This window comes from Malania oleifera, chromosome 10, assembly GCF_029873635.1.
Source record: "Malania oleifera isolate guangnan ecotype guangnan chromosome 10, ASM2987363v1, whole genome shotgun sequence".
NCBI classification, from domain to species: domain Eukaryota; kingdom Viridiplantae; phylum Streptophyta; class Magnoliopsida; order Santalales; family Ximeniaceae; genus Malania; species Malania oleifera.
Genome location: NC_080426.1, coordinates 94,374,811 through 94,400,189, shown reverse-complemented (window position 1 = coordinate 94,400,189; position 25,379 = coordinate 94,374,811). Strand labels below are relative to the sequence as shown.

Genomic DNA, 25,379 nt, shown 5'->3' with positions numbered 1-25,379 from the left:
ATATGACGGCTAAATGTCAAGTTTATGAATTGCCGATTTTTACCGAGCCAGTTATAACAGATATGATACGTCGATTTTTACCGAGTCAGTATCCAGGAGATATTTTCACAAAATTATGTACAAACTTATGTTACGTACGGTTTCATGAAATGAATTGTGATTATAGTTTTATACGATGTAAATTGCCATATATGATAGCAGAGCCCTGTTATGATGATCTCATGGTAAGAGAATGACACCATAGCTATATGTATGTAGGGGTGCAACCACATGTCTCAGATAGAGTGTGGATGGGAAAGGCGATTGATGACCTGGATAAAGTACTCCCCGATGTTGAAATTTTGGGGCTCCATTCAATGTAGTAATTCCGGATGACTCGGCCTTCGGGCGGCCTTTTAGGTACAGATTGAGTAGGCACCATCGTACTACTTTATGTTTAACTTAACATTAGTAGGCCGACTATTTGTTAGGTCCAGCCTTTGTGTTGCATAACCCATCATGGGGGGAAGTATGTCGCACATGTATGTGATGGTGTGACGACGCGAGTCCTACAGATCGGGTTGTATCTTCTAGGCATATATGAGCATATTTACTATAGAAAGGGCTATATTGAGCCAATAGTATATATTTTTAGATTTACAAAGCAATGCAGATTTTAAAATGCCAATTAAATGTATTTAAATGTTAGCAATATATGTACACACGAAATCTCATGTTAACTACACACTAACAATAATATAATCTGCCTTACTGAGAGACGTCTCACCCTAGCATACAAATGTTGTTTCAGGTCCTCTAAGGGATCGAGCCTAGCGTTCTGCCGGACTGAGTTTAGATAGCTGATAGTCCTTGCCAGAGTTGGTGAGATATTAGACAATGTCTATCTCTTTTGGGAATTGTAATAGCAGATTACGTTTTATGTATGTATGGATGTTTATGGGAACAGTTAGAAACTATGGTAAGTATTAGATGATGTATATATTTCTATTGTGCATGTTTATTTAGATTAGTATGGAATACCCGTTTTTCCCTTGTCTGGACAGGTTGTATATGTGTGGTATCAGAGAGATGTATGCTATGTATGTTTAGTGACACTCCGGGCCCGCCTAGAGGGTCAGGGCGTTACACCTTGTGTGGTTATGTCCTTCTTGATGACATATGCTGCATGTGTTCTTCTTCCTACCTTTCCTTGCGTCCATCTCATTTCGCAGACGTAATGGAACGAAGCTAACACATAAATCAATTCCTTGTGTCCAGACTTTCCTTTTGGATAATAGCAAATGTAAGGGGAAATATTTACCTATTTGCATCCGGTCACGTTACAATTAGGAGTTTACCTTTGTACTAACCGTACATGTGTGTTCCATTCACTTCGGTAAAATTTGATATGACATCTCCTAATCGCCGAAGATTTGGACAATTGTCTTCTGTTTGCCCAACCAGACTTTCTCATACGAGATCGAATAGTCGAAGTGATAATTTATGAACTCTTTCAATATGGCGATTGATATAAACACATCTCCCCTTATCATATTCATTATCTCTCCAGTAGTCAGAAATGATGTAATTTGGTTATGGTCCAACGAAATTTCAGATGCATCAAAATGAAAAAATTTGTAATATTTTATTAAAAAATAAAATCAAAAATAAAAAACACTTGGAATTTTTGCCTTGGGAGGCTAAAAGGAGAAACATGTGACACCATTATCTCATCTCATCCCACAAGATTAAAAAAGCGGGCCCGGGGAGGGGGAGGGGGGGGGGGTAGTGCGATCAATCCATCAACGCATTCATGCTTATTATTTATAATTGTCAATGAGAATTTGATCATGATGTAACATGTACACGGTGATTGGTGGATCTCTTTCATTGCTGACAGAATATCAACGAACAATTCTTTGATTGCTTACCACCGCCAGCCTTTCCTGCTCCTTCAACTATCTGAATCTTTCTCCTGAAATCATTAATTTTTTATTTAAATAAAAATATCGAAAATTATGGCCCATCTTTCTTACAAAACCTGAGACGTTCTTTTTGACAAGGAGAAAATTTAAGGCAGGAGACTCGAGAGCGAGGAGAGAGAGGAGGCACAAGCAGAAACGAAGAAAAGGTGGAAGATTCGATCCCACAATAAATTTTTTTTTTTCACAATTTCTGAGTTCCACGCGACGGGTTCTTTTTTTTTGATCGCGTAATCAAAAACCCACTGTTCATTTCCTTAGTAATCACCAATTTTCTTCTCGCCGAGGTCAATCGATATGTTTTCTATTGTTCGTATCTCTGTTATTTTATTTATTTATTCTGTTTTTGTCCCCTGATTCTGAATTTCAGGTGGGTATCTCAGTTTGGCATCAAGTTTTGGTAATTTGACAATATCCACGGGTTTTATCGTGTAATGTTACTTATTTTCGTCGATTTTTTTATTCCATTCGCTCATTCTACCTTCAATGTTTCGTGGGTTCTGTTCTTCGGGCCTTCAGCTTGATTCTAAGGCTCCTCTCGCATCGCTTGACAGAGTCTTTGTCAAATCTAAATCTTCTGTAGCTGTATTTTGTATTTGTTTTTGTTTGAACGTTCATATCTTGTTTATTTATTCATTTCAAAAGGAAGATTCTCTTCCACATTTTCTTTTTGCACCATTTTTCAGTAAAATATCTTTGCCTCGTCGCCTGCAATTCCGGAATGTGTCCTCTTTTGGTCTTTCTTTTCGTCTTCGTGAATATAAATTCCGTTTTTTAATGTTTTCCTGCTGATTTTTGGGTCTTCTGAATTTAGGCTGAAATTTATGCCCATCTTGAATATTTTGCATTTCTGAGGTTTCATTTATTTTGTTGTGTCGGTTTGCAGGATTTGTGTCTCCTCTCACCCAGCGAAGAAGTCTCAAGGGAGTCCTACAATAAGAGAAGATGGGAGAATCCATGGAATTTGAGAGCAGCAGTTGGATCTGGGATGGGGTTTACTATTACCCTCACCTGTTTGGGTGCATAATGCTGACGGCTGCCTTGCTGGGGCTGTCGACGGGCTATTTTGGTGGAATTGGGGTTCCCAGCTTCCCTTATTTGTGGCCTGATTTGGGAATTTTCCAGAAGAAGAAATGCGTGAAGAAACGCGTTCGGGTCTACATGGACGGTTGTTTTGATCTCATGCATTATGGCCATGCTAATGCACTGAGGCAGGCCAAGGCTTTGGGAGATGAATTGGTGGTAGGAGTTGTGAGTGATGAGGAGATCATAGCCAATAAGGGCCCCCCTGTTCTGTCCATGGAAGAGAGGTGGGCTTTACTTTTGCCAATTATTTAATTTCTTATTGAAATTTTAGTATATTTGGCTTTTCAATTGACGCTTTGGAATTGAGTTTTTTTTTTTTTCCTTTTCGTTTTTGTTTATTCCAACAGGAAACAATAATTTGTGAAGAGCACATTAATCATTAGTGATTGAAATGCTTGTATGAGTTTATATGAATTCTCATCAGCATGCCTTTTTTTCCCGGTTATATTGGACTTGACTTGTCACACTTATTGGCTTAGAATATGGAATTGGTAAATTTACTCATTTGGCTATTAGTTAGATCAAAAGGCAGTGGAGAGGGAAGATCATTTGTCTAGAAAAACATTCCTTTTCAATTGACTAATGCTATACAGTTACCAACTATGTGTGCGTATTTCTTTTAGCTATATGTTGGCTCTTTGCCCCTACCTGGTGTGGATCGTTGAATTCCCTCGGTCAAATAGAAAAATTCTATACAAACAAAAAAAAGTTACATGAATCTTTTTTAACAAATACAAGTGGCACTTGATCATTCATCAAATTTCAATGCAAAGTAGACTACTGCACCCTGTTATTGAGCACTTCCCAAAGTAATTTTCTCTTATTCACTTTGTAGAATAGGTTTTGTTAAATAAGTTTTTGTATGAAGGACATTTTTCTTGTCTTATATGGACAGAAGCATGAATGATACTCATGAGATATCTAATGGAACAAGGGGAGTTACATTTTGTTTTTTAGGAACATTTATTGCTCAATAGTGGCAATTGTTAGGGCAAATATCTACTGCCCGAAGTATTGACACCTTTGGAATGTAATCTTAAGTAATCTTCCTTCCATTAGAGGGACGTTTGAGAAATTTAATTTCAATTGCTTGCATGTATTCATTCATGTCAATAATAAAAGCTTTCTGAGCAACATACAGCAGAGTTATTATTGCTGCTTACTCCAAGATGGAAGCATGAACAGTAGAGGAAACATTTGAGCTGTTGCAGAACAACACAAAGCCCAACAAAAAAGGTGGACAAAAACAAATGGAAACACAAATAAATCCCCCTATTGCACAAACGAGGTCAATAGTTTCAAGTTGATGAATTAATGTCAGCGAATTCTTCTTCCAGCGACATGATTTTTGGAATATTGTGTAGAAATTATTGTTGGGACAAGAAATGGGATAAACTTTAGAATCTAGAAACTTTTTAGGAGTGAAGGAATATGGTGTTTCTATATACATACGATTATTGATAGAGGCAATGTTTTAGAAGGCGAAGGTGTTATGCGATGCGTTTTAACTCTCAAGAAGTGAGGTGTAAGGCTCAAGGCATTATGGTGTAAGCCCTTTGGGAATTTATATATATATCAGTGTTTTAAATGGTGTTCTTGAGGTGCACCGTTGATGCTTTTTTAGCATAAAACGCCCTAAGGCGTAAAGCCTAAAATGTGTACGCCTCAGGGGAAAAGGCATATGCCTCAGGAAGAAAAACGCGCATTTTACGCCTTAGTTGGGAAGGTGTACGCATTTCTAGAACGTCAAAACCCCTCAACGAAGCTTCTTTCCTCCCTCTCTCGACGAAACTTTCGTAGCTCTCCCACGATTCCTCCAGCTCCTTCTCCCTCTTCGACGAGTTGACGAAGCATCCGTAGCTTTCCTTCGGCTCCTTCTCTCTCTCCGACAACTTGACGAAGCTTCCGTAGCTTTCCTCCAGCTCCTTCTCCCTCTCCGACGACTCGACAAAGCTTCCATAGCTTTCCTCCAGCTCCTTCTCCCTCTTTGACGACTCGACGAAGCTTCCTAGCTTTCCTCCAGCTCCTTCTCCCTCTCCAACGACTCGACGAAGCTTCCTAGCTTTCCTCTAGCTCCTTCTCCCTCTCTGACGATTCCTCCAAGCTTCTTGTCTCTCTCTGACGAGTCGTGGATCCCTTCCAATTTGAACAGCCTCTGAACTTTGGTCATTTAGTTTTATATTCTTAGAAATTAGTGGAGGATGCTTTAATTTGGTTTTTCTCTTATTTTAGTAATGTGGCTCATGCTTATTTTTTAACATGTATTATTTGTGTTTATTATGTTAAATTGGCTTATATGATATTTAAAAATTATATTTTATTTTTTTCTCCATTATTTTAAAATTTTTCTCATTTTTTTATTATATATAATTTGATTTGATTTATTAATTATTTTAAAAAATAAAGTCCCAAAATGCTTACGCCTCAATGCCTTGAGGCTTATGCCTCACCTCAAGGAGGGTAAAACGCCTCGCCTTACGCCTTTGCTTTTTAAAACACTGATATAAATAAATATATCACATATATTTTGGAAAAATAAGGAAAATTAGTGAAAATATTTATAAAATTTGAAAAAGAAAATTCAAATATGATTTTTAAATTACTTGTTGTCCATTCTATGCAGATAGACTTGATGTCATTTAAGTAAACTATGATAAGAGATAATCATAACAGTACAAAGTTTAAGTAGGCTTCATGATCCAAGGTGTGACATTCCATTGTTTTGGAAATGTTTAGGTTTGTGACTTTTTTTAATTAGAGTGTTCCTGGATCCTTTCTTATTAGATTTTGGCATTTTGCTAGCCCATTCTAAAACCAAAATTTCCTTCAAATACGTGAACTCAAATTGTGTGTCTCAACTGGAAAAGTGCACAAGGCACACCTTTTGTGCAAGTGTGCAAGTTACAGTGTGATGCATTTGCTTTTTAGGAGTTTTAGACTATGCCTTAGGTCGTTTGGTGTAGGACGGTTCTAAGTAGCCCTAGTCCTACGGTTGACCCTCTTTGTAGCACACACACAATATGACAATCTATGGGAAGAATTGAATTAACCAAGCATGAACATCACAAACATATTCTAATGATTACAAGTTGTTGAGATTTTGAAAACATATATGATTTAGTTTAAAAGCCCTGAGTTGATCATTTCATTCAAGTAATCAAGTTCACTTTAAAAGATGTTATATTAGAAGTCTTAGATCAGAAGTTCTAGTGTACAAATCAAATATCCCTAAGCATGACTAGTAGACATGTTCATGTTGAAAATATAGGAAGAGTCGGAGACTGAACAAGGTTTTTCAATCAAGGATTCGGGTAGAGTTTCAAGACTTATAAGGTACTTTTAGGGGCTGTTTTAGACGGTCACAAATGAGGAATTGAAACGAGCTTACCAAAAGGTTCGGAATGACAAACACCAAGACACATGAGTACTCGATCGCACCACGAACAAGCTTGTTGATCCTTAGGAATCTTGAGACAAAAATGAAGCTTGAGAAAGGTTGTGGCTGTGAGCTATGAAAAAGGAGTGAACGTGTAGTGTTGATGATGACGTTGATGTTGTCGTGGTCTCTCACCACCCAATCTCCCGGGAGACGGAACATAGCCTCACACTACTCACTCACAAGGAGAGGAACAAGATTCACAAGTTTAAGCAAAGGCTTCCTTTTTAATTGATAATGCAAAGATTCCTTTTACAATACAAGTGATGGCATATTTATAGCCTTACATGAGGATGCACATGACTTACACATGACTTCTTAAGAGATTAAAGAAAATACAAAAGTAAAATAAAACTTTTAAAATATCGGTAATGAGGTTCCTAGGAAATAGTTTGTCATCGGAAATAGGTGCCTAAGAACTAGAATAATTATGATAGTGGAATCTAGGAACTTAAAATGAAATAAATGCTTCTTGAAAAAACATGACTCTTTGAATTGCAAGTTGTCATCCTCTTTCCAAGTTAGCTTCCAAGAGAAACTTCAATTGCTGCAAATAAAGTTCACATCCAATGGTGGACTTCAGGTGGTCGTCCATGTGTCACAATATCTGCGAAAGATATTCGAGGTGCATGTTGATTCCCATCATCTCTCCCCGACTGAAAAGAATTTTCCTCTGGAGAATTATGTCGAAAGTACTTGGTATATAGCTCCGGGTTGAGACGAAGGACATCATCTTTAAGAATCCAACTGTTTTTTGATAGTAACTTCCCTTTCCATTTGACCATAAACTTTTGGTACGTTCCAGTTTGTGTGTTTGTTGTTTTAACATCCAGGATGTCTTCAATTTGCTTGAGTTTCTTTGGTGGGACTAATGGTGGTGGTAAAGGTAAATTTGGCTTTTCTGGTGCAACTGGAGTTATGAATGGAGTAGGTTCATCTGCAGGGTTAGTAGGGCTAGGTTTTGCAAAAGAATTAGCTTCTAGAAAAGGTGTTAGATCTTCAACATTAAATACATTTCTTATACCAAAATCATCAGGAATATCTAACATGTAAGCATTAGAACTTATTTGCTTGAGAACTTTGAATGGTCCCATCTTTTTGGCATGAAGCATTCTTACCTTTCTTGAAGGGATCTGTTCTAGGTGAATTCGAACTATAACCATATCACCTTTTGAAAATTCGTGCAACGTGGGATGTACATCAGCAATAGATTTATTTTGCTCATTGCTTAAATTAATTTTCATTCTTATTTGAGTGTAAATCATGTATGTGCTTTGCAAATGTATCAGCTTGCTCATTCACTCTTGATTCAGGTGGTAATGGAATGAGATCTATATGCTTCCTAGGACTATATTCTGTAACAACCTGAAATGGGCTAAGTCCTGTGCTCTTATTCATTGAACTATTGAATGCAAACTTGGCCATAGGAATAGGGGTGGCAAAATGGGTTAACGGGCCGGGTTTAGGCGAGTCATAAACGGGTCGGGGTTAAACGGGTTCGGGTACGGGTTGGCCTGTTTATTAATGGGTGACTAAGAGGTAAACCCAAACCCACCCGTTTAATAAACGGGTCACTCGTTGAAAAATATAATTTATTTATTTTAAATTTTTATGACAATATTTAAAAAAAAAAAAAAAATAGCACTCCTTCTCCTTCATTTTATTTATTAATATTTAAATAAAAAAACATAAAATGTAGAACCTCGTAGTGAGACCCATGTCGCAGCATCTTCAACCTAAACCCAAACACGATTACACAAACAATGAACACTAAACATTGCAAGCTTGTCTCAAGCATTCAAATGCCCAAATCCGAACTGATGACTCTTCCGACACGTGACACATGAACTCCATAAAGCAAGTGCTGTCCTGATGAGAGCGAATTGTGGGAACTAGGCTTGCTGCAGGGGAATCGGGAAATCTGAGATTTCAGTCTCAAATTTGGCATGCCTGGGGGGTAAGGAGTTCTGCCATTGCCGACTGTTGCAGCGCCAGGAGTGAAGGTTCTAGCCTTCTGCAGTGCCGAGTCGCCTGTGAGTCTTTGACTTGTGAGTTGTGAGGCTGTGTGTGACAACGTGAGATAGTGAGCCGATGAGGGTCCTGACACTTGAGGCAGTGAGGGCCATGAGGCTGAGGGAGAATTGGGGAGTTGGGAGATGGGAATGGGATCATGGGATATGGCCGTAGGCGGCAGGCCACTCCACTGCTCTAGAATCTAGATGGGGAATTGGGGATTGGGGATTAGGTTTGATTTTGTATATATAATAAGTTAAACCTGACCTGAACCTGTCTAGCCCGTTTAATAAACGGGTCGAGTCCGGGTTGACTCGTTTATAAATGGGTCAGTTTGTATTAAATCCAAACTTGGTTTAAACAGGTGGGTCACAGGTCACTCGTCGGGTTTCGACCCACTTTGCCACCCTACATAGGAAGGCATAAATCCCAAGTTGTGATGTTCTCACCTACCAAGCATCTCAATAGGTCCCCATGACTCCTATTTACCACTTCAGTCTACCCATCAATTTGTGGGTGATATGCACTAGAAAATTTGAGCTTGGTACCTAGTAATGCCCATAAGGTTTTCCAGAAATAGCTCACAAACTTCACATCCCTATCAAAAACAATGGTTTTGGGAAGACCCTAAAGTCTCACTACTTCCCTGAAAAATATAGTGGCAATCCTGTAGGCATCATGTGTTTTATTGCATGGAATAAAATGTGAAATTTTTGAAAATCTATCCACAACAACAAACACTGAATCATTTCCCTTGGTAGTCCTAGGGAGACCTAACACAAAGTCCATACTGATGTCCTGCCATGGGATGTGTGGCATGGGCAAAGGGGTATACAATCCTGAGTTTTGTTTCCTACCCTTCGATGTCTGATAAGTACGACATTGTGAAACAATCCTAGCAACATCTCTCTTAAGACTAGGCCAATAGAACCTATTCTCAATCATAGCTATGGTCTTATCTCTACCGAAGTGACTTGCAGCGCCTCTAGCATGTAAATTCCCAAATCAACTGGTCACATAGTGATGTGGATGGGATACACAATCTAGCTCCTCTAAAAAGAAATCCATCATGAATCACAAAGTTTGGGTGAGATCTAGGAACTCCCTGCAACAAATCAGAAAAGATATCACATAAGTCTTTACACTAAGAGTATTGTTGCTTGATGCTATCGAAGCCAACAACTTCCACCTGAAGAGTTTGTATGGTGGCTACAACTTGGCTCAAAGCATCAACAACCTTGTTCTCAACACCAGCTCAGTGTAGTACAAAGGTGTACTGCTATATATACTCGACTCATTTCATATGTCTATGCCCTAGCTTCTTCTGAGTATGTAAATACCTAAGGGCTTGGTGGTTTGAATACGAGACAAACTCCTGAGGAAGGAGGTAGTGTCTCCAGTGTCGCAGTGACTGTACTACAACATAAAATTTCCTGTCATAGGTAGAATATTGCTGTTTTGCCTCATTCAACTTCTTACTAAAGAAGGCTATGGGATGTTTCTCCTAACTAAGTACTCCTTCTATGCCTACACTCGAGGCGTCACATGCAACCTCAAATAATTTCTAGAAATCTTGGAGGTGTAGTAGTGGTGCTTTAGTGATCAAATCTTTTATAACCAAAAAGGCTTTTTGTCGCAGATTTCGACCATGTAAATTCTCCTTTATTGAGGCAGTTTGTAATTGGGGGCCATTTTGGTGTTAAAGTTCTTAATGAACCTCCTATAGAATGTGGGTAACTCATGAAAACTCCTCGCATCATGTATGTTCTGGGGAGTAGGCCAATCTCTAATGGCTTTGACCTTATCAAGGTCAACAGAAACGCCATGCTCAGACACAACAAAACCAAGGAAGTTGACATGTGTAGTCATGAAAGTACACTTCTTTAAATTGGCATACAAATTCTTCTCCCTCAAAACCTCAAACACTCTTCTCAAATGGACAAGGTGCTACTTCCGAGTCTAGCTATAGATCAATATATCATGAAAGTAGACTACAAGGAAGTGTCCAATGAAAGGCCTTCATACTTGAATCATAACTCTCATGAAAGTGCTCAGTGCGTTAGTTAGCCCAAATGGCATGACTAACCACTCATATAACTCATCCTTCGTCTTGGAGGTAGTTTTCCACTCATCTCTTGGTCTAATCCTAATCTGATGGTATCCACTTTTAAGGTTCATCTTTGAAAAAATTTTGGATCCTACTATCTAATCAAGCATATCATCTAGTCTAGGTATGAGAAATCTTTACTTGACGGTGATCTTGTTGATTGCTCTACTGTCGATGCACATCCTCCAAGTACCATCTTTCTTGGGAGTGAGGAGAGCAGGGCAGGCACATGGACCCATGCTCTCCTGAATAAAACGCTTTTCCCTTAGTTTGCTTACTTGTTTCATCAACTCTTCATGTTCCCTCGGGTTCATTCTATAATGTGGTAAATTAGGCAGAGACGAACCAAGAACAAGGTCAATGACATGTTGAATGTCTCTCAAGGGAGGTAACTCATTAGGTGGCTCAGAGATGACATCCTCAAACTTGGAAAGTATGAGTGATACTTCCAGTGGTATTTCATGCTCAAGAAGGGGCGCCTTAGTCTCCCTAGTAACAACCACATACACTACCTATGTATCTTGACTCTCCTGCTCAAACTGCTTTTTATTCATGATATTCAATGATTTTCCACTAGTTTATGTCTTTTCCTTCTTTTTCTCACCTTGCGACTCTAGTGGACTCAAAACAATTCTCTTGTCATTACACCTAAAGGAATAAGTGTTGGCACGCCCATTATGTGAGACATCCAAATCATACAACCAAGGTTGTCCTAACAAAATATGGGCAACATCCATGAGAAGGACATCACACCAAATCTCGTCCTCATAATCACCAATCTTAATGAGGACTAGGCATCTATGGCTCACGGGCATGGTAGTGGCGTCAACCCAAGCTACCTTATATGGTTGTGGGTGTGGCTCAACTTTCAATCCCAACTTCTCAGTTGTTGATTTAGTCACAACATTCATACAACTACCACCATCTATGATCATCTTGCAACTTTTACTCCCACATTTGATGTAAGTATGGAAAATAGAAGTGCGACGCTAGTCCTCTTGATCCTTGGGAATGATCATAACACGTCTCATCACACTCAATTGGGCACTCTCATTTGGCTCACTTGACAACTCATCCTCACTAGGTACAACTTCAGGAACATATACTTGATCCTCCTCAGGCTCGTCCTCACCATCTTCCCTATCAAGTGCCAAGTTCCCAGTGGGACATTGTTTGGCAAAGTGTCCTTGTTTATGGCATTTGAAACACACTGCATTGCTAGAACTCTGGCGAGAGGATCCAGTAATGGGTGCTTTTCCTTTGTCCATTGGCTGCTAGACTATGGGATTGCTCCCTCGGGAGGTGACTTGACATGATTGCGCTGGTTGGGACTTGTCATAAATCTGTACCTTTCGAGAGTATGACTCATTTGAAGAGGCACCAAATCGTTTTCCTATGGGCCCTTTATTCATTTGCTCAAAGTCATGAGCTAAATTATAGGCCTGTTCAAGGGACTCAATGAGATGCATAAACAATTCTCTCCTTAGTTTAGGCTTTAATCCTATGCGAAATCGGGAGATCTGCTGACTAACAGTCTTATAGACATCACATCTTATAGAGAACTCATCGAATTGACTCATGTATTCTGACACGGTCATGCTATCGTGATGCAAACTATATAGCTGATCCATAAGGTGCTCTTTATAGCTAAGGGGTACAAACTTCTCCCTCAACCTATCCTTCATTAGGTCCTAGTGCTCAATGGGCCTATGATTTAACCTTGCCTCTTGCCTCTCGACATTCAATCGATGGAGCTTGGCTTGCCTCGTCAACCTCATTTTTGCAAACTTAACTCTAATGACGGTCAGTCATCCTATACCAGTCAAAATAGGAATCCATTTCAGTCAACCAATCTTGGAAGACTTTAGGGTCCATCTGTCCATTATAGGTGGGGGCCTTTATCTTCACTTGCTTCATCACATCCTTGTAAGGATCACGATGGTCCCTACGGTAAGGTCTTCTACCTTGAAAGTCATCAACGTCATAGTCCTCATCACCCCAATGTTAGGCATAGGGCTCATGACGTGGGGGTCTCCTAACAAAGTCATCTTGGCTATTCACTTGCCTTTGTGGAGGAAGAGGAGGTCTTTCTCTAGGAGGCATAGGTGGCTTTGTCTTGCTCAAGGGGCGACTCTAAATTGTCTTGGGGTGGGTTATGGAGTAGTTAAACTTCCAACCTATCTAGTCTTTGGTAGGTCTCAACTAGCTCTTGATTCAAGTCACAGACTTGATATTGAAGCTCATCTATTGAGGCATCTCTCTCAACATCAGTCCGCATCTCTCTCAACATCAGTCCTACGACCTCGGTAAGGATTCCCGGCTCGAGTAGACATCCTAGGGGTTGGGGAAGGATTTGGCCAACACTAGGGCAGCCCTTTGGAATGGTGTTTGGTCACACAAAGCAAGGTCAAATGTGAACCTAACTTAGGCTCTGATACCAATATGATGTAGGACGGTTCTAATTAGCCCTAGTCCTATGGTTGTCCCTCTTTGTAGCACACACACAATATCACAATCTATGGGAAGAATTGAATTAACCAAGCATGAACATCACATGCATATTCTAATGATCACAAGTTGTTGAGATTTTGAAAACATATATGATTTGGTTTAAAAGCCCTCAGTTGATCATTTCATTCAAATAATTAAGTTCACTTTAAAAGATGTTATATTAGAAGTCTTAGATCACAAGTCCTAGCGTACAAATCAAATATCCCTAAGCATGGTACTAGCGAGCATGTTCATGTTGAAAATCTTGGAAGAGTCAAAGAGAATGAACAAGGTTTTTCAATCAAGGATTTGGGTAGAGTTTCAAGGCTTACAAGGTACTTTTAGGGGCTGTTTTAGATGGTCACAAACAAGGAATTGAAACGAGCTTAACAAAAGGTTCGGAATGACAAACACCAAGACACATGAGTACTCGATTGCACCACGAACAAGCTTGTTGATCCTTAGGAATATTGAGACAAGAATGAAGCTTGAGGAAGGTTGTGGTTGTGAGCTATGAAAGAGGAGTGGGTGTGTAGTGTTGATGATGATGTTGATGTTGTCGTGGTCTCTCACCACCCAATCTCTGGGGAGACGAAACGTAGCCTCACACTACTCACAAGGAGAGGAACAAGATTCACAAGTTTAAGCAAAGGCTTCCTTTTTAATTGATAATGCAAAGATCCCTTTTACAATACAAGTGATGACATATTTATAGCCTTACATGAGCATGCACATAGCTTTTTAAGAGATTAAAGAAAATACAAAAGTAAAATAAAACATTTAAAACATAGGTAATGAAGTTCTTAGTAAATAGTTTGTTATAGGAAATAAGTGCCTAGGAATTAGAATAATTATGATAGCGGAGTCTAGGAACTTAAAATGAAATAAATGCTTCTTGGAAAAACATGACTCTTTGACTTGCAAGTTGTCATCCTCTTTCCAAGCTAGCTTCCAAGAGAAACTTCAATTGCTGCAAATAAAGTTCACATCCAATGGTAGACTTTGGGTGGTTGTCCACGTGTCACTATATCCGCGAAAGATTCTCAAGGTGCATGCTGATCCCCATCATCTTTTTATGCAGGTCTAGACTCTAGACTTGATGCAAGCTCCGACTGCACCTTTTAAAATATTGTGTAGAACTGTACATAGGCAAAAGAGTTGGATGGTGGTTCTGCTTTGTGATGTCATGTGTTAGATTAACATTTCACCTAAAAGCTTAAGCTGTTCGGTTGTGGTTCAACAATGTATATCAAGCATTAACACTCCACTGCACATGCTGCCCAATTGCATGTGGAGGGATAAACAAATGATAAATGACTCCCACTGCAGGCAGTAAGATAATTTTTAACAACCAAATAATAAAAGCGGGCAATGAGACTAGAATCTAGGGCAACCATGGCTATGATGCCATGTTAGCAACACTACCTAAAAGCAGAAGCTCTTAGGTTTGTAATGTATTTCAAGCCTTAACATCATGCATGCTAGGTTCTGCTCAAGAGTCTGTTTGGACTTCTTTGAATAAGAATAAGGCTTTTGGCCAGCTGAGTTTAGCCGGACTATTGCATACAGAGGGTTCAAGTACTTAATTGAATCTAATTTGAGGTCCTTTCCAGGTTGGTTCTTGTTAGTGGGCTGAAATGGGTGGATGAAGTCATTGCCAATGCTCCTTATGCGATAAACGAGCAATTCATGAACAGCCTCTTCAATGAGCATAAGATTGACTACATTATACATGGTGACGATCCTTGCTTGCTTCCAGATGGAACTGATGCTTATGCTCTGGCTAAGAAAGCTGGCCGTTACAAGCAGATCAAACGGACAGAAGGCGTCTCCAGCACAGATATTGTAGGTACTAGTATTCTCTTATTCTGTATTTCTGTTGCATTTTTCATTTTTTTGTCAAAAATTTTGTTTTGGTGAGACGAAATACATGATTCTTGCTTAACATTGCTGTGGTAGTACTATTGATCAGATGAGCTCAAACTCGTGTGAATACTAGACATGTTAACGTAGATCTTTTTAAACATAAAAGATGTCGTCTTCTATCGTATGTGCCTTATATTAAGCAAAGCATTTATTTTGGTGAAAGAAAAGCCGAATTCTTGCTTCACGTTGGTGTGATCCTAATATTGATCAGATGAGCTCAAAAATGATGAAATAGACATGTCAAATGTGGATGTTCTCTCTCCTAACATTTTTGCCATGTCTTAAGCAAAAATGCATTTTGATGCTCCTAAAAGTCAAATTGGTCTTTAAAATTTCTTCTTTTGAAAATATTTTCCCGCTATAGTGAGTCTATATCTGGATTTAAAGGCTTATTTAAGAAGACAGATGAATCCACTGCCCTACATTTCCCAAATGAGGGGTGACATTCACTATGAACTTTGTGTGTGTGTGTGTGTAATAATCCCAGGTATGTTCATGTCTCTCTTGCTTCTTTGGGGGTGGTAATATGTGGTCTTGTACATGCCCATTTATCAGATGTGCCACATCCTACCCTGATTGAAACAGCCCACTGAAATATCTTGTTTTGAGTGTTTCTGAGCATATTATCCTAGAGATTAGAGATTACATACTTCTTCCTCTTCTTCTGGATTTAAAGGCTTAATTTACAATAACAAATAAATCCACTCCTCTAAATTTCCCAAATGAGATGACATTCACTTGAAAAAATGTCCTCTCTTTCTGTGTGTGTGTGTGTGTGTGACAATCCCATGTACATTTCCAAATGTCTCTTCCCCTCCTCTCGTGGGTGGTAATATATGATCTGTACATGCCCATAGGCCCTATACATTAAAGATGCCATCCTGATCCAAACAGCCCACTTGAAAACATCTTGTTTGAGTGTGTTTGTATTATGTAGAGTTGCATACTTCATTATTGCATCATCGTCAAATGTCTCTTCCTCTTCTCTCTTGGGTGATATAATATATCTGTACATGCTCATACATCAAAGATGCCACATCTTATCCTGATCCGAAAAGTCCAGTCTAAACATCTTGTTTGAGTGTGTCTGATTATTATCGTTATTATTATTATCTTGTTAATGTTTTTAGTTTAAGAAATATTCTTCATTCAGTGCATTGGGAATCATCACATTCAAAGTCAACCAGCGCAATAAGTGGAGGAATATTTCCTAAACTGGAACTTTAACTCCCCTAGGGCACTTGTTAATAAAATCACTATCATCATCATTATTTTGCAATTCACTGTTTAATTTCTTCTTATTCTTTTTCTTCTTCTTCATTTTATTATTATTATTATTATTATTATTATTATTATTACCTTGTTATTTTTTTTTTTATTTTAAGAAATATTCTTCATGCAGTGCATTGGGAATCATCATATTCAAAGTCAAACCAGTGTAATAAGTGGAGGAATATTTCCTAAACTGGAACTTTAACTAGTGCTCCTAGGGCACTTGTTAATAAAATCACTATCATCATCATTATTATGCAATTCACTGTTTAAAATTAATATTATTTGTGTGCAGGTAGGATACTTTCTTCTGTAAAAGATACAAAAGCTTGTGAAGATAATGATGACACGACTTTGCATAAAGGGTCTCATAACACAAATAAAAGTAGGGCTGAGGAAAGCCATTCAAAGGCTGCCCACTTATCTCATTTTCTTCCTACTTCTCGAAGGATTGTGCAGTTTTCAAATGGCAAGGTATTCTTTGGGTGTATTTTCATCTGTTGGGTTCATTTTGCAAGTCAAGAATCTCAATTTGGTATTTCTTTTGGCATGCGACAAGCTAATTCATTATGATTCTTTACATGTGCATACCTTGTTGCCTTTGCCTTTTTTTTTTGGCTGGCATTTTGCGAGCTTTAATGCTGCCTGAAGTAAAACTGCCCAATTATACCTTAAATTTCAAATTTAAATTGAAATTACCTTGTAAAATGGTATCACTCTGCTAATGGTCATGAAGTGAATTACAAATGACAGGAGGACCAATTTCTTTGAAGAAACGTCAGACTGAGTTTTCTAAAACTATGTGTCTCCACCATAACCACTTTCAGCTCATGTCCTTCAATTTTTGTCTCTTTTTCCTTAATGCAGACTAGATATTGTGAGTAAATATGTTCTGGGCATGAGACCTTGGCTGGCCTAAACTTACATGCTCGTCAAATGACTAGTTTATGGGGAGAGGGCTGTGCATAAAGCAGCTGAGCAGATTTCAGGGTGAATAGATGTTATTGTGGAAAATCTTTCTAGCATTTGAAATATGAGGTTTCCTCTAAGATATTGGCTACCTTTCATAATATATTACCCTGATTAGTTGTAAGCAATTTATTATTTATTTTTTTTCAGAATTTTTTAAGGAATAGTTTTAAATAGTTTTGTTGGTGATATGGGTGTGTGTGAACTATTATCTGTGTATAAGCGATGGCCAAGCAAGTAACTTGATTTGGATTTTTTAAGTTCAACCGCCACCCAGTATCCTTTCTCCATTTTTTCACCACTCTTTTTAACATGTGTTAACATGCCACCAACCTGAACATCCCTCCCTCTCAAGGCTAAAATGAAAGAAAATTCATGTTTCTTCTTCTTCTTCTTCTTCTTCTTCTTCTTCTTCTTCTTCTTCTTCTTTTCATTTTAATATCTTAATAATTATTTATTTATTTCTTCCTCCTTTTTCCTCAATGACATCTTTGTTTCTTTATCCAAATTTTTAGGGACCTGGACCAAATGCTCGTATTGTATACATTGATGGGGCATTTGATCTTTTTCACGCAGGACATGTTGAGGTACATCAAATTGTCAAAGTTACTGTGAGCTTTAGAGTGTATTTATTGTTTTTATTTTACTTATTTATCTTGTTTTATTTCTGCTTCTATTGGTTATATCCGCCTTCCAATAATATGGCTTTTTACTTTTTTTTTTTGTTGTCATTTAATGCCTGCCTGTATTTAGCCAAATTTTCTTGCTAACACAGGTACTCAAGAATGCTAGGCAGCTTGGAGATTTTCTACTTGTTGGTATTTATGCTGATCAGACTGTCAGGTATCTCCTATGCCGTCATGCTTGATCCTGTTTATCTTTGTGTATTTGCCATGCTTATCTTGTTTTGAAAGTTTTGGAAGTCCGCATATGATTAAGTTTCATGTCTGGCTTTTTAAAGAGGAGAAAAAATAAATATTAAAAAGAATTAATGACTTTCTGTTTTATGCAGTGAACAGAGAGGATCTCACCATCCAATTATGCATCTACATGAGCGTAGCCTTAGTGTACTGGCTTGCCGTTATGTTGATGAAGTAATCATTGGTGCACCTTGGAAAGTTACAATGGACATGGTGTGTTAAACTTCAAATTTCTCTTATATTTGTGTTAATTTCTCGAAAGGGCAAGCGGAAGTTCTTGTTTCTCGAAAGGGCAAGCGGAAGTTCTTGTTTTTAACCTGTGTATCTGTTTAAAGTGCTTAAATTGCCTTGTTTTTGTTGTTTGGGCCTAAAACTGCACTATTTATTAACATTTACTAGTCATAATCTTGTTTTCTTGCTCTATTAGTGTTTATATGACTGCCCATTTTGAGAGAAGCTGAACTCCTAGTACACCATCATGGATGCAAGGGTTTTTAATAGTTAACCCCATTTGGAGTGTCTTAAAAAATAAGTACTTATTATGAGAAATACTTAAATTAAGTACTTGTCTCAATTAAATGTCTTTATCCATCTTTGGATTTTGAGTACTATGTTTCAATAAAGTTAGAAAAATATATATTTTTAGCATGTTAGTATTTAGCAAGGTATATATTAATTAGAAATATGATGACTTTGATCTTTTCGTTCATTTTAAGTATACAAGTTTAAAAAATGCAACATCACATGAATGATCTGGGTGGTCTGCTCAGTGCGTTCTTATTTGGAAAGATTTTGAGCATTGTAGCTAATTTCTTGATACATTAATGAAATTGATAAGCTGTTGAATGTATTTTTATTAGAAAATATTTTGAGTATTATAACATTATAGGTATAGCTAACTTTATAACATTCTGACTAGTCAGTTCATTCTTTTTATTTGGTGAATATTTTTGTTTGTATCGCCTTCCTAATTTTTTTTTAAAAAAAAATTCCTACATCAAATTATGGTTATCTTTATTTTTTCATTACTACTAGCTACTGCTGAAATCCATTTTCTTGGCTTGAGCAGATAACAACTTTTAACATCTCATTGGTTGTGCATGGGACAGTTGCCGAGAACAGTTCTATAATGACTGTAAGCTGTCTAATTTGATGTTTATCATATATGATCAACTATTCCACTTTTACACATTTAGAAATGATTTCTTAAAGAGGGTGAATCTGCATAATGCAGGGCGGAACAGATCCGCATGCTGTTCCCAAGAGTATGGGAATTTTCCGGATGCTTGAAAGCCCCAAAAATATAACCACCTCTTCAGTGGCACAAAGGATAGTTGCAAATCATGAGGCATACATGGTATTCTCTAGTTTTTTTTTTCTTGGTTTTCTCACAAACACAATGAGATTCCTACCGGTTGAGTGACAGATTAACATCTATGCTAGTTAAGTGCCTATACTGCACAACTAGTGGGATGGGGGCAACTGTTATTACTTGGGGAATGTTCAGCTAACATGTGTAAATCCTGAAGTGACTAGCCTTCAAATATAAATGCTCTGTTCTTTCTTTCTATTTTCTCGTGTTTTTCTTCCACAGTTAGGCAGTTCGCTTGTATTATAAAGCAAGCTTGTTATCGCACTATCCCTTTTCATTGAAGGAAAGTGAAGTAACACTATTTTTTACTGCACTTTTATTTATTTTTTGAATGTTTGTGAAATGGCACACTAGATATCGATTCAGTAGTTGTGTGCCTAACTTACAAAACTTATGATCTATTTTTCATGGCATCCTGCACATAAGAATTCCCCTTGTTTCCTAATGTGGATTCCCTGATTTTCTGCATTGAAAAGTGCTACATTGTTCTTATTCCTTGTCAAAGTTTATTCCTGCCCTCTCTCGCAAGATGCTCTTGTTTTTATATTTTCTTTCAGGATTACTTGTTCCCCAATTCTCACCTCATCATTGTTCTCCCATTTTTATGGCATTTGGTTCGAAACTTCTTTTTACCATTTTTTTTTTCTCCTAGGAGGACCTTAAAAATATTTAATGTAATACTAGGATGTTGATATTGTTATTCAATACAGGCTACTGCAAATTGCAGTAGGTGCCAGTTATTTTGTTTCTCCTCTTTCCTCGTCTACATTTTGATATCTGTTCATTTAATGTATAGATGTCATGTATTCAAATGGTTCGGCTGCTAGGATTTTTATAGCCTGTATTCTTCACTCCTTGTTATATTTGTTTAATGCAGAAACGTAATGCCAAGAAGGTAGAGAGTGAGAAGAGATACTATGCAGAAAAAAAATATGTATCAGGAGACTGAGAGCAAGCTTGGGTACACATTCGGTTCAGTAGCTTCCTTCTCTGTTAGAATTCTGCCTTCTGTTTTGCTGCAATGATAAAGAGATGCCCGTCGTGTTGGTGTTGATGTATATTAGCCCTGTACCCCTCCGTTTTAAGAAGACAAGGAAGAAAAGAAGGAAGACAAAAGGCTTAGGGTATTCTCATAGGAGGCTTTTCTTTTCTTTTCTTTTCTTCTTTTCCTTTTTACGTTTTTTGGTTGTACCATTGTTCATCACTTTGTTGTTCCTCCTGTGTGTCTCTCACCAGTGAAATGTCGAACAATAATGCTAATTTTATTACGGTGGGTGTATGCTAATTTCTTTGCACCCTATTCGGTGTTTTATGTGTTTTTTGGCCATTTGCGATGTGTTAAATGACGTCAATTTGATGAGATCCTACCCCCAAACACAATGACAGTTACAAAGGGAAAAGTTTGGAATGAAACTTTTTTTTTTTTTTTGAAAAATAATTAGGTTAGACAGTTTAAATGTATTTTTTTTAATAATTAATTATATTTTTGAATTTTGAATGATTTAAAAAAAATTAGAATTAAATGATTAAATTTTTTTTTTTGTTTTGTTTTGTTTAAAATCACTCAAAATTGTAGGCCAAAGTGAATCAGTGGAACATGTTATCGGGTACAAATGATAATAGCATTAATTAATTAAATAAAAAAAATGCAGGAGGGCACTGTCTTGAAGACAGTCTCGTCTCCTTATATTTATACAAATTGTTCTTAGTGTTTAATGTGCAAGCCTGACACTTCATTTCCTTGTGGAAAGAAGAAAAAAACAGTATACCTACTTGTTAGAAGTGTATGGTGGGTTTGAAAAAATTGGGTTGCTGCGTTTGACCTTAGATTTTGATTTGAAAAACAGCGAATGCGTTCGAAAAATAGTGTTTGCGGGGGGCATGGTTACTTTTGAAAAAATAGAATGCGTATCTAATTTATGTATATCTGCTCTTATAAAACAGAGTGCCTTTGTGTTTTTTTGTGTTCATCTTTTAAAGACAAGACTTACTGCGTGTATATGTCTTGAAAAATAGTGTGGTTGTGTGTTTATTTTTTTAAAGAAACAAAGCAAGTGAGTTAGCGGTTTTTTTGGTTTTTCATAAAGTTCCCTAGAAATATGGGAGTTCATAAAAAACAAAAATAAAAAATTCACAAGAGAAAAATCCAAAGAAATAAAATATAAAGCTAATAAATCAAAAAGCCAAAAAATAGAAAAACTAGATTATAAAAATAAAAAAAAACAAGCCCAAAAATAGAAAAATCAAAATATTAAATAAAAAATGAAATTAGAGAATAAATACCTCAAAAATATAAAAATTAGGAAATTTAAAAAAAAGAAAGAAAGAAAGAAAATAAACCCAAAAATAGAAAAAAATATAAATCTAGAAATTCATAATTCCGATATACACCAATAATAGATTTTGCTATTTTCTCTTGTTGCATTTTTTGTTGCTTTCTGATCCTGCATTGTTTATATCATCTTATTTTTCTTCCCTCTATCCTTACCACTGCCTTGGTTTTCTCCTTTCAAATATTGGATAGCTGTGGAATGTTGAGACTCCAACCAACAAGAATTAGGTTGAAAGATTTATAGTTGTGTTTGTTTGTGTGCCTCCAATAAACTTCTAAAGTGAACATTATTTAAAAAAAATGTTTTTTTAATAAATGGTTGACGATAAAATCCTAGTACTATATTTTTCAATTCAAAGGCAAACTTTCATTTATTCCAATTTTTAAACCTCATACGTATCCTTTTTAACTCTATCAACAGTTTCAATTTGCAATCTTATTTTATTTTGTTTTTCAAAGTTTCTAAACTGGGATACTTGTGGCTGCCCTCTTAAAACACAAAATCAAGGGTGCTTGTATTCATGAGCTATAGTTTGTGTACTTGATCTTGTAGGGTTTGATTTTATATTTCTTTTCTTTCTTCCCTTTCCACACACACACACACAAAACAGGACTAGCCATTCTTTAAACATGTGACAATTGGGGTATTTTGAGTGTTGACAACCCATTAGACTTCATAGGGATATTTTGAACATGATCTTATCATTCCCTTTACAGATTATGAATCTAATTCAAATTTGAACTTGCAACTACCCTAGTAATCATGCACAATATTTTCATTTGTATCCCTAATTGATTTCTTTAGCTCCATGTGCTAGGCCATTATATGATTTTGGGCAATGTACAGCTTTTGTGCCACTGGGGTAACCACATAGGCCATGATCCCTCACTTACTATTAAAAGTACGAAAAATCAGAGATTGGGTTTGGGAGTACATTTGTTCATAGGGAAGCTGATTGACTAACATTCTCAGTGATGGTCAGTCAACTAGCATACCTATTGGTATGCATTCATGCAATGAATATCACAACTATGTGTGTGCGCGCGCGCGCGTGTGCGTGTGCGTGTGCGTGTGTGTATTTTTTTTGGTTAGGTTATGCAGAACTTAGTTTCTTTAGTAAGCTGCTCACCTATTATGGGATCAAGTCTTAGATAGTTCAAAAAGTTTAGGGTCATTGTTGGTCATTTTTAAACTCAAGAAAAGCTTTTGAAAAACTTTTTTTTTTTTTCTATTTTTCTTTGAGAACAATTTATGAAGGTGGAACTCCACTATTAAAGATTTGGGAGCCGAACGAATAATTTTCAATTTTTAAAAGATTTTCATTTTTAATTTTTTTTTTTGGAAATTAATATAAGGCAAAAAAAATATAACACTAATAGATAAAGTAAGAAACAAATATACACGCAATAATTTAGGCATAACGCTAGTCAAGGACAACATAAGGAAGACCTGATTTAGATGGTTTGAGCATTTGAAACGCAGACTTAGTAGAGCACCTATGAGGAGAAGTGCGTTAGTTATTATTTTTGGCATGAAATAGGATAGCGGTATGACTAAAATAACTTGAAATGAGGTAGCAAAAAAGGATTTAATAGCCCTTAATCTTTAGAGGAAAATGCTCTTAATTAGATAAATTGGAGAAAAAAATTCATTTAGCCAAGCCCACCTAGCGGGAAATATAACATAAGATAAAAAGTAAACAAAACACAATAACAATGAAATACTATACTGAATTTTTGTCTATTAACAAGCACTAACATACAAATGACACGCACAACTACATGCATGTTCAAATGCACCTATATTGACTTATACATGGACACATACAATCACAATGATACATATATCTACATGGATATATACACTTACATGGGCTTATATACTCACATGGACACGTACTCCATATGGATATACACACCTACATGTATATATACCTATATGGACACTTATGTGGAAACATACACATATATATGGGAACATGAATCTTCATCATGCATACCTACATGGATACATATATCTACATATATCTACATGGAAATATACATTTATATGTATAGTTGCATATACATCATACATACCTACTGATGGGGATCAACATGCCTTACCTATGTCATTTTCAGATGTTGTGACACGTGAACGACCTCCTGATGTCAACATTTCTTTTGCTGATATGCTGACACGTGGACGACCCCTTGATGTCCACATTGGTTCATAATTGTTTGTAGATTTTGAATGAATTATTTGAAGACTTGTTGAAGACTTTTCAGTGTGAGAAAGACCCGAGTAGAGATGCCGAAGCAAGTCTGAGTTCAAGACCCATGTGGACCCCACATGGCTCCATTGGGCCCCACACGAAATTGAGCCTCCTTTTGACTTTTGTTTTATATTTTATTTGTAATCTTGCAAGGCAACTTGCTTGCTTGCATATGCATATCTTAGTAAGTTGTGTGTGTTGTAAGTTGTGTTAGTATTTATTGTGTCTAGTAAGTTGGAGTGTTAGTAAGTTGTGTCATTAATGAGTCTTGTAAGTTGTTTTATTTATTTCTTTTGTCTCCCATGCTTGTATGGGAATTGTTAGTTATTTAATGTCCTTGTCCCCCCATGCTAGCTAATGCTTTGTCCCCCCATGCTAGCTATATATACCACCTTCATTGTAAGAACTATGTAGAGAGAGTATTGATATTGAATTAAAAGACATTGTCTTTGTTGAACCTTATTTAGCTTTGTCCAATCCTTGTGATTGTGTAGTGAGAGGCTACATCATTCTCCTCGGAGATCAGGTGGTGAGAGACCACTATTCTATCCGGCGACTCCATCCCTATCCCACCTGCACGACTTCCCTCCATCACCCACACGGCCATCCCCAAGTTACACCCCAAGGCCACCAATCCATCATTTCATTTGCTGCATACATATCCATATTTCAAAGTGTGCATGAAGAACTTCAGACGAGTTCTAACTATCCTCTAACGCATCCACACGGCCACACCAAAATACCCCCCCACACGGCCACTTCCCCTCCATTACATTGCTGCATTCGTCTCGATGTTTCAAATCTGGTTCCAAGGAATTTTCTAGCATGGTCTAAGACTTGTGTTGAACAACGTCAAGTCATCCAAACAATTATCTTGGTAATCTCAGCACTTATTTAAAATCTTATTTTATATTGTAAGCCTTTGCTGGAAATATGAAATTTCATATTTGATAAGCCCTTTGAATCCATAGATTGCAATATTGATACTTGCTAGTTTAAAATCAATTGTAGGAATATTGCTTGCTAATAATAGAACTTTTATTTTTGAAATATTGAAATAGCATCTTTCTGCATTTAACTTGATTCCTTTGTGAAAGAACTCTTGGAACTTATTTTCTGGACAGGATCATACATCGTTTAAAAATTCAACAACACGTGAGCTATAACATGATTTATGGTGTTTATGTTTGGATAATTGAATTCTTAATTTCAAGTGTATTAAGTGTACGTGCTTATGTGA

At 37.0% G+C, this 25,379-nt stretch overlaps 1 protein-coding gene across 4 annotated transcripts; it reads left to right on the top strand.

The window, feature by feature from the left end:
- The first annotated feature begins 1,762 nt into the window (after positions 1-1,762).
- Positions 1,763-20,862, top strand: LOC131166182 (ethanolamine-phosphate cytidylyltransferase-like). 4 transcript variants are annotated; one of them, XM_058124506.1, is made up of 10 exons: positions 1,763-2,110; positions 2,848-3,271; positions 14,707-14,942; positions 16,587-16,765; positions 17,776-17,847; positions 18,036-18,103; positions 18,273-18,393; positions 19,250-19,315; positions 19,415-19,537; positions 20,430-20,862. In XM_058124506.1, exons 2-10 carry the CDS (start codon positions 2,907-2,909, stop codon positions 20,499-20,501), a joined length of 1,302 nt encoding a protein of 433 aa, XP_057980489.1. In that variant the 5' UTR covers positions 1,763-2,110; positions 2,848-2,906; the 3' UTR covers positions 20,502-20,862. The 4 variants fall into 4 exon arrangements, with proteins under 4 accessions (XP_057980489.1, XP_057980492.1, XP_057980490.1 ...); XM_058124507.1 differs by lacking the exon at positions 1,763-2,110 and adding an exon at positions 2,187-2,392; XM_058124508.1 differs by lacking the exon at positions 1,763-2,110 and adding an exon at positions 2,335-2,361.
- Positions 20,863-25,379: the final 4,517 nt, after the last annotated feature.